Raw genomic sequence first — 9166 nt, 5'->3', positions numbered from 1 at the left:
GGGTATTTCTTGACATGTTTTCCGAGACACGAAGTCTAATCTGACAACTTCCAAACTATGGACCGAAACTAATTTTCTTGAAGAGAATTTTTTTCGGTCCAACCCTGAATTTAACTTCTTGTATATCAACATGCCGTATTAAGGCGTAACGAATTAGTATACTTAACCAGGGTCAATGAACTACACTACTAGGAAAAAAATATATGTATTCAAGGTATACGCGCAGGAACTTAGTTGAAATGTGACATTTTTAACATCACCTTCTTAACTGACGACTAGACGACTTTATAGGAAACTAGACTTCAAACATATTTTAAGCATAATATTAACATTAAATACCACATATTATATTTAATTCTATACATCTTGCAATTGTTATTGTTTGATAAAATGCCATCGCCATAGTACACTTTCTCAATGACATTTTTGTGCAATTATGAATGGTTAATTATCATCTAATTAGTGTTTCAAATATAATTTTCCTTCGTGATGTAACAAATATATTAATATGGATATTAAAATTCACGCTTCGAGTGTTAAAAGTCATAAGAAAACCGAGCATCGTAAAAAGTGCCATCATTTAACTAATCACAAATGAATATCGCTTCGTTCAGTCTTTACTCGCCACGGTGTACTATTCCCGCACTTCGTTATCTCAACATGAACAAGCTAAAACGTCAACAATTCAATTCAAGTTTCGCTCGGAATCGACTCAGTTCCCCTGAGCTCGTCAGCCAGCGTCGCTGCTGGCGTTCACCATTTTAATATCGATAACGTTATAATGCTCGTGTCTCGTACGAGGAGTGGTCGTCTGCGATGATTACATTCTTAGCGTTTCCTGCAGTGTTGGATGCCCTAATTCTGAGTGGTTATAAATGAGTGAATTTCGTTTGAATAGCTCCCATCCTGTTGTCAAGTTCATTTATTCCCGGTGAATCGGTATGTACGTATTTTTGTTCTTATATTTATCACAATGTCAGCCGACAATGTCACACGAACTTCACTTTTATGCATAATAAATGTATTATTCCAACTTATTTAAATTGAATAAAATGCCAACGCCGCAAACCGCATTTTCCAGATTTACCACAAAACTCGAATCTCGATACGTTTTAAAGAATCAATGACGAAACATCACGAGGATCCTTGAAAATACCTGACAATGTCTATCAAAAAGAATCAGGAGATGCCCTTAAAGGGGGTCGAAGAGGAGCCAGTGCAACTGGACGAGGTTCTGAGTAAACTGGGAGCGTTCGGCAAACACCAGCTGATCACGATGTGCATGCTGGCTCTTGTGTACGCAACCAACTCGATATACAATGTGAACTATGTGTTCGCCGTCGAAGATGTTAACTACAGGTGAATAATACATTTCATTCATTCTTAATTTCGACTTACAAGACCACAAACATAATAACCTCGGTCATAAGATACTATATGGTTTTATTTTTCCGTTGTATTTTCTTTTTAAAATAATACAGATGCAAGGTACCCGAATGTGAATCGATTGTCACCTCGTTCGCCGCCCCCTGGCATAACTTAACAGCTCTAGACCTGGAAAGCGAGGGCATAAAGCAGTGCTACCGGCACCCACCCCTCAACCGCCAATGTCTCGTCTTCAACTCTAGTCTAACGACGCCGTGCACGGAGTGGGTCTATGATGTACCAAACAGCTTTGTGGCCGAGGTGAGTACAATTAACATAATGTACGTGGATAATAAAGGGATTGAGAATATTATAGGTAAAAAATAGGCGAAAAAGGCCTGAATAGAATCTTTATATTTTATAAGCAAATATTAAAAACACCTCAGAATTTCTATCCCGTCAAATATAATGTGATTAATATGTGTTTATAATTCATCTTGTGCTCATCGCTGCAAGACTCTATCGCATCTACCAACTCGTCGGGGAGAACTCGTAGACTAGTGGTTTGTCATTAAAACCTTTTCTAAAGATGTACGCGTTGTATAATATAAAGATAACCGTAAATTCGACTACACCTAATATTTACTATGACTAGGATTACTGATACATTCATAGGCATGAAGCATTTCTTCAAAGAATAAGTAAATTTAAGAAAACATATGTAGATTTATACAATTAATATATAAAAGGCCGCGTGTAGTTTTGTTATCAACGTACATGTCGCGATTTAGTCAACCAAAACGAAAGCAATATCTAGTACTTCGTGACCTATCTAGGCGTAGACAATTAATAGTATCTCGTATCAGATAAGGCTGCACACCGGTATCCGGTACGCTGGTAGACCAATTGTAGTACAAAAGGCTCTAGTTTTAACATTATCGAAGCATCTTCATGTTCGTGACCACTTAGTGCAAGAAACGTTTCGCTAATAAGTAGGTACCGGTGTATGTATGTTATTTTGATATTGGATGTACATTTAATTTGCTCATTATGTACAATAAGTTGAGTTTCGATTTAGCGCTCTCCTAAGCGAATTTAATGCTAACCGATATCCGACTGGGTATATCGGTAAATAAGTAGAACACCCAAAATGGCCTGCACGAAGCCTTAACACCAGGGAGATAATACAGACCGTCTAGGCTATAGTTTTAACACACCACTGTTTCTAGTAAACATTAGTGAACATTGCGTGTAACAAATAGATAATGCACTTTAATCCTCTTGGTCACCGCGGTCCGTCCCTTTGTACGCTTTCGGTTTTAATCAACGGAATTGATTCGAGCGTAATATGGAAAACTAATAAACTCTATTTAAATATATATATTTATTTTTGTATACAAAAATCCAACAACAAATGGACGAAGGCGAAAAAATTACTATTATTATTTAAAGTTGCCAATAAATACGTTGACGAGGTATCCCTCAAACCTGTTTTTCAATTTATTATGTGTCTGTTACAACTAAGTCTGTCGGAGGTTCCCGTATCGCCAATTTAAACGCCGCTTTATGATTTAATTTTTATGTCTAGTTTTACTGCTAAAAAAAATCGACATTGACAAATGTCAAGGTGATAACATTTTATTATTAAATGTTTTTTTTAATATTAATAAAAATGTATTTCCAAGTGATTAGTTGAGCAGATGTTGCGAACCTTAATATCAATCAATTTTACGAAATAAGTTAAAGAAGTTAACTTTATATTTAACTTTATACTACGTAAACTTAATATTGTTGAAAATACTGTCAACCATAGAGTTAATTTAATACATCTATTGTTTTGCTAAAGTCAATGAGAATAACTAATAACAATAACTGAGGTACTTAATTTTCAAACAATAGAAAACCTTAAACTCATAATTATAATATTAACTATAAAAACCTTTTCATAATCGATTTACTCCAGAACACGACATTAAATTTGTATCGATCTTACCTCCTTACCTCATTATTCTGAGATTAGAGATTTGATTTGTTAAAGTAAAAAAAAAAAAGGAAATTCTAATAAATTACATACTATGAATCTTTCTTTATTAATAATTATATCTTAAATTTGAAACGGTATGAACTCATGCAACAAAATCCTATTATTAATTCTTAAAACTCGCAATCAAAGTTGTCAGATCAGATGATCACAATGTGCGCAGTAGCGGCGGTAAGTCTGAGCGAATATGTTTAATGTTTTTCGAGTGTCTAAACTAACTACAGGGGGATAATATAAGTTAATTTTCGAATACGACTAACACTTACTGTTAGCAACGGTAAAGTTAACAAAAATCGACTGTAAATGAAATTTCTTAAATCGCTAAGCCGTATAAGTTCCAGGATTAAAGCATGACTCAGTCGCAGTCGCGTAAATAGATAGTAGATTACAGCAAATGCAGTCAATAGGGCTAAAGTGAACTATGCGTCCAATAAAACAAACAATGCGAGAGCCTAGGGGGCAATTTGTTTGCGGCCCGCGATACCGATACTGGTCGGTGAGGCCATTTGCATATTTTTTGCGACCGGTCCGCGGTGCACGAGGCACTGAGTCCGCCTCGAGAGTAATATCCCAGTGGTATGCGATAGCAAATAGGTACGTCCTGATAAACTATTTGACATCTGAAATTATCTAGGAACCTCACGGTGGTCGCTCGTTTTGAAAATCATTTCGATTTTTTAATTTTTATACAATGTATAAAGGATAAGAGTTTTCAAATAATCTACATTATTAAGTGTAAATTAACAACAATATATTCAAATGAATGACTCACATTAAATTATGCAGGAAAATCAAAAATGCACTACTTTCATAATACGATATTCAGCCTGAATACCTTCTTCGTTCAAACTAGCACACCTGCTAAAACATCCTTCACAATTTTGAAATATGACATAATTATATTTACAGTTCGGGCTGGCGTGTAACGACTGGAAAGCAACCCTAGTGGGTACGATCCACTGCTTCGGGAGTATGGTGGGGCAACTACTGCAGGGACAAATATCCGACAGGTCGTTTCTATAACTTACAGAAAACCTTCGATTAGCATTCCTTAGTTAGGATGTAAATTTCTATGACCATAAAAACACATGACTAAAAATTTCCAGCGGAAAGTTTATTGCATTGAGGAGTTAAATAAAAATATACAAATTGAAACAAAAATAGCTACTTTACGCAATTCTTATTTTCTGGGCGACAAATGAACCAGACGCCCCCCCCCCCCCCTGTCATCATGAGTTAATGAGCAACTTACTGTTATACATAATATGGACATGTTGACTTCACAGTTGTTTTTTTACTGTTTAATTTGTTTATTCAAATAATTTACAGATTCGGTCGAAAAACTGCGGCGGTATTCGCGGGAACGATGGGGGCTGTGCTCGGTCTGGCCAAAAGCTTCTCTAATTCTTTTTGGCTGTACATTGTCCTCGAAGGACTAGAGGCGGCCATCGGTGACGCCCTCTCTCCTATGTTTATGTTAAGTGAGTTTGATCCCATTTCTTTTAAAGAAATAAAATTAAAAAATATATGAACCTTTACAGTTTAAATTATTTCCAGTGATTATTGAATAAAGACATGGTTCATATCCGTGCGACCGACGCCCATAGACACTATTAATTTACGAAAATTAAAGCACTTCTTTAACGTGAAATAAGATATTTTGTCCCCTGTATCTGTTATTATACTGGCTCATTCGCTTTTCAAACCAGAACGTAGAAATACCAAGTATTGCTGTTAGTAGAATATTTGCCCAATGATAGAGGTCTTTTGAGTATTTCAATTGTTCAAATGAAATTAACTACCTAATGAATAAGACACAATCCGAAACAAATTTTCTATTTCTATTTCTATTTGATTCAACAGGTATAGAAATCGTTGAAAAAAAACGCGCCGTACTGTACCAGATGATCTTACTAAACTTCTACACGGGAGGTCAAATTATAATGCCACTCATTGCTTGGGCGGTGCCCTACTGGCGCAACTTCCTCAGAGTTATATACGCTCCGACGCTCATTATATTGACCTACTCCTTCTTTCTCGACGAAAGTATTCGCTGGCTGTTCAGCAAAGGGAAAAAAGAGCAAGGCATTAGGTTAATAGAAAAGATTGCAAAGAGAAATAATGTTAAAATCGACAAGAGTCTATTGAGTAGGTTGGACTACAGCGACGAGGAGACCTCGAACAAGTTGAACGACAGGAAATTGTTAATGAAGACCTTTAGATCCAAGATAATGATGCGAAGATTCCTCGTGTGTATGGTCTGGTGGTTCACGATCACTTTGATCAACTACGGTATGATGATCAGCTCTGTCCTGATCAACGGAAATAAATATCTCAATTTCGCGCTGCTCATTATGATGGACATACCTGCGAATATCTTCTACTGGCTGGCTTTAGCGAAGTACAAGAGAAAGCTACCGTTGGTCGCGTCCTTCATTGTCGGTGGAGTGTTTTGTGTGTCGCAGCCTTTTATACCAAAAGGTTCGTCAAATCGTTGTATTTCACCATTATTTATAGTTATATAATTAATGCAAAAGAGTAACTACTGAGCTTCTTGTCAGATAAATCCTCATTCTGAACATGTGGCGGCTTATCATTTAATTAAGTCTGGTGACTCAAAAGTGCTTGAGATTGAGAACCTAATTGAATGCAACATATTTTCTCCATTTCTATGTTTTCCATTGCGTACAGAATAAAAATATTTGAGTTGTCATCATTTAAATAAACTTTAAATGAGCACTTTTAAGCACTTATAAAACGTAACGTTACAGAATTCAGTTGAATGTAAAGCTACCGGCGGGTCAATATAGATTGTGCTATTAAAAAAAGGCAAGAAACTCAGTAGATACTCTTTTCCACCATTACAATTAGACAGCTATGTCAATCAAATACGATTAAATTTATATCGTACTGAAAATCGACAACTACTAACTCCACACGATAAGCTAATCACACAAAGGAGGGAATCGAATAATGACATTATATCACAAATATCATCCAAACAATTTTAATTCATAATTTAAACCTAATAATATATATTGTCCAATTGTGATGTAATCGTTCTACAGGCTACGCTTGGCTGGGCCTGGCGCTGTTCATGGCGTTTGAGATGCTGGCGACGTTCTCCTACAACATTGTTTACATGTACACTTCGGAGCTCTTCCCCACTTACACACGGAACTCAATGCATTCCATTTGCTCGGCGACGGGCCGCATCGGATCGCTCCTGGCGCCACAGACACCATTATTGGTAATTATAGCTCTATACCATATTGGCTAGTTAAAGCTAATTGATAATGAATACTGATTGTACTCTAGTAATGTTGACAACGTTTTAGCTACGCGTGGTAATTTTATTTTACTCTGCAAACATTTATGATAATTCAAATGTATTCATTGTTGTATCTCAAAATCATAAAATACTTTATTCAAGTAGGCTCATAAAAGCACGTTTGAATCGTCACGTTACAGTGTTTAATTAAATGTAAAGCTACCACCACTTCGAAAAGTAAATTCTGCCAAGAAGAACTGACAAGAATGTCAGTAGTTTCTGTTTCCACCATTTCAATTACAGAGTATGTCAATAAAGTATTTATTTATCCACTCTTAATAAGTCCACGATTTTTATCTTTATAATATTGTATTGAGTGATATGCCTTCTTCGATGAGCATTAAATTTTTTAATAGGCAAAGTTAAATATTACTATAAAATATATGTCACCAAGTGCTCTGAAACTAATTTTGTAAAATTCAAATAGCCCAAAAGTGTTGGAAATATAATAAAATTCAGTGCATGGGTTATATTAAATTATTTCGTATAAATTTATAAAACTCTAACGTTATTCTTTTAATTAATTTTCAGATGGCTTACTGGTCCGGATTACCAGCTTTAATATTCGGATTAACGTCACTAGTTTCCGGGGCTCTAACTCTATTCATGCCTGAAACAGCGCGGACACAGTTACCAGACACCATTCGGGAAGCAGAAACCATCGGCAAAACAAAACACAAACACGACCCCGCCACGGAGACATTGAAGGGAACTTAAAATAACAACTCTCTAAACGTAACACGATAGGGACGAAAATACGGCGAAGGTATAAAACGAAACGTTAAGTAATATTTTACGAAATTAAAAACATAACCATAAATACGTTTTGTCGCGTTGTAACGTCGAGAAATAACCCATTCCGAAGCTCGAATTATTAATAAACCCGTCACCGGAGTTTTTATTGACCCGTCTCTAATATTATGAGACTGAATTGTATAAACTTATAAAAAACGTCGCAGGACGAAAAGAGAGGGCAAGTTGTTATCGAAAGTATGATGTCTACTTCTATCTATCTGCTACTGTTTGGTTATTTTAATACTTTGTAAATATGTTATTAAAGTTTTGTTACATGTTTTTTTAGTTGTAAAAATCCCAACAGACCTAAAATACGATAACCTGTTTGCTACGTTTGTCCAAAGACATATTCTCTTAATTCTAATACGAATTCGCCGAAAATATTCGTCGTAAAACTTTTAGAACAAACGTAATACTACTGACAAAATCGATTTTTAATTTATCAAGATATTTTAAGTACTTTAAGCCAAAGCTTTAATTTTATCGAGTTTATTTAGCTTTGCCTATGTAGGTGTTAGTTAGTGCTAGTAGACAGTGCAGCTTTGTTAGTTAAGAATACTTTAAATACAAAGGAGCTGAAGGAATTTTATAAGTAATCTAAGAAAAAGTAATGTAAAATTACTTTGAAAACGAAGGTGGTTTATAATTGGCAAGAAGTTTCCTTCGATAATGTTTGAACTCGATGAACTGCGAACCGTTAACGCAAACATTAAGGTACGAAGTTAAGGCCGAGGTACTAAAGTACAAGGTCGTCAGACGACGCGTGAGCAGGTGTCGCCGACGCAAACAACCAAACGCCATTTGGATAGGTTCGTCAGTAAAAGTATCGATACTTTACTTTTAACTTACATTGAGGTCGATTTATATTTCACAATCGCTATCATTTAACGTCGTGACAGTTTTTTTATGATTCCTAAAGTCGCATGATAGAAACGAATAATCAAAGAACAATAGGTTCATAAACATCAGATACCTAACGAGGTGCCTAATAAATTCTATTCTAGGTTCCTGTAGTTGAAGTCACGATGCGACTTGTACCTCGTCAATTATAGGTCCTAAAGTAACTCAACGAGTTGAGACTCGAAACTCCGCATCCTTCGAACCAATAAAGGAGGAAACATTTCAAGCTTTAAAATCAGAGATCAATCAAATTAAATAACTTACTATTAAGTTAAGTGTTCGTAATATATTATGGGTATTTATTTACAGCTCTTGCATCCGAGATAAAATAAATATATACATATAAAAAGGTTAAATGAAATGTTATAATAAAGTTTATATTTACACAAAGTAACATGCTTATTACATAAATAAATATTTGTAGCGGGTTCTTGATTACACCTCGGCAGAGTGCAGACTGTGACAGTCAGACAGACAGAAGTGAAATACCGAACTAAGAAGCACCATGCTTACCGAAGTTTTGGCACACGGATGAATGAGATGCATTTATTTCAGTAGACCGAACATGCCATTATTATTACTGATATTAACAAAATTTTAGGACATTATTTAACCGGGAAAACTCGATATTTATCAAAAAATTACGTTTTCTGGAGAAATTAGTATGTCGTCGACTTCGTGAAGATTATATCTGGATAAATAACGTAAGAGAATCCGGATTAATTAAAAACAAT

At 35.4% G+C, this 9166-nt stretch overlaps 1 protein-coding gene across 2 annotated transcripts; it reads left to right on the top strand.

Moving 5' to 3' along the window:
* The first annotated feature begins 560 nt into the window (after positions 1-560).
* On the top strand, positions 561-7873 carry LOC125070422 (solute carrier family 22 member 3-like). Of its 2 annotated transcripts, none has more exons than XM_047680290.1 (8): positions 561-939; positions 1082-1359; positions 1482-1686; positions 4316-4416; positions 4736-4887; positions 5270-5887; positions 6475-6656; positions 7269-7873. In XM_047680290.1, exons 2-8 carry the CDS (start codon positions 1163-1165, stop codon positions 7452-7454), a joined length of 1641 nt encoding a protein of 546 aa, XP_047536246.1. In that variant the 5' UTR covers positions 561-939; positions 1082-1162; the 3' UTR covers positions 7455-7873. The 2 variants fall into 2 exon arrangements, with proteins under 2 accessions (XP_047536246.1, XP_047536245.1); XM_047680289.1 differs by having other exon boundaries at positions 561-943.
* The last annotated feature ends 1293 nt before the right edge of the window (positions 7874-9166 follow it).

This window comes from Vanessa atalanta, chromosome 17 (assembly GCF_905147765.1).
Source record: "Vanessa atalanta chromosome 17, ilVanAtal1.2, whole genome shotgun sequence".
In the NCBI taxonomy this organism is placed as follows: domain Eukaryota; kingdom Metazoa; phylum Arthropoda; class Insecta; order Lepidoptera; family Nymphalidae; genus Vanessa; species Vanessa atalanta.
Note: the sequence above shows the minus strand (reverse complement) of the source record. Positions and strands in the feature narration are given on the sequence as shown.

What these genes read in the sequence shown, in the direction of transcription:
- LOC125070422 (XM_047680290.1), top strand. Translation starts at nt 1,163, where the DNA reads ATGTCTATCAAAAAGAATCAGGAGATGCCCTTAAAGGGGGTCGAAGAG. An exon ending in CAAACAGCTTTGTGGCCGAG is followed by an intron (nt 1,687 to 4,315) that starts GTGAGTACAATT and finishes TTATATTTACAG; the next exon opens with TTCGGGCTGGCGTGTAACGA. An exon ending in CAGGGACAAATATCCGACAG is followed by an intron (nt 4,417 to 4,735) that starts GTCGTTTCTATA and finishes AATAATTTACAG; the next exon opens with ATTCGGTCGAAAAACTGCGG.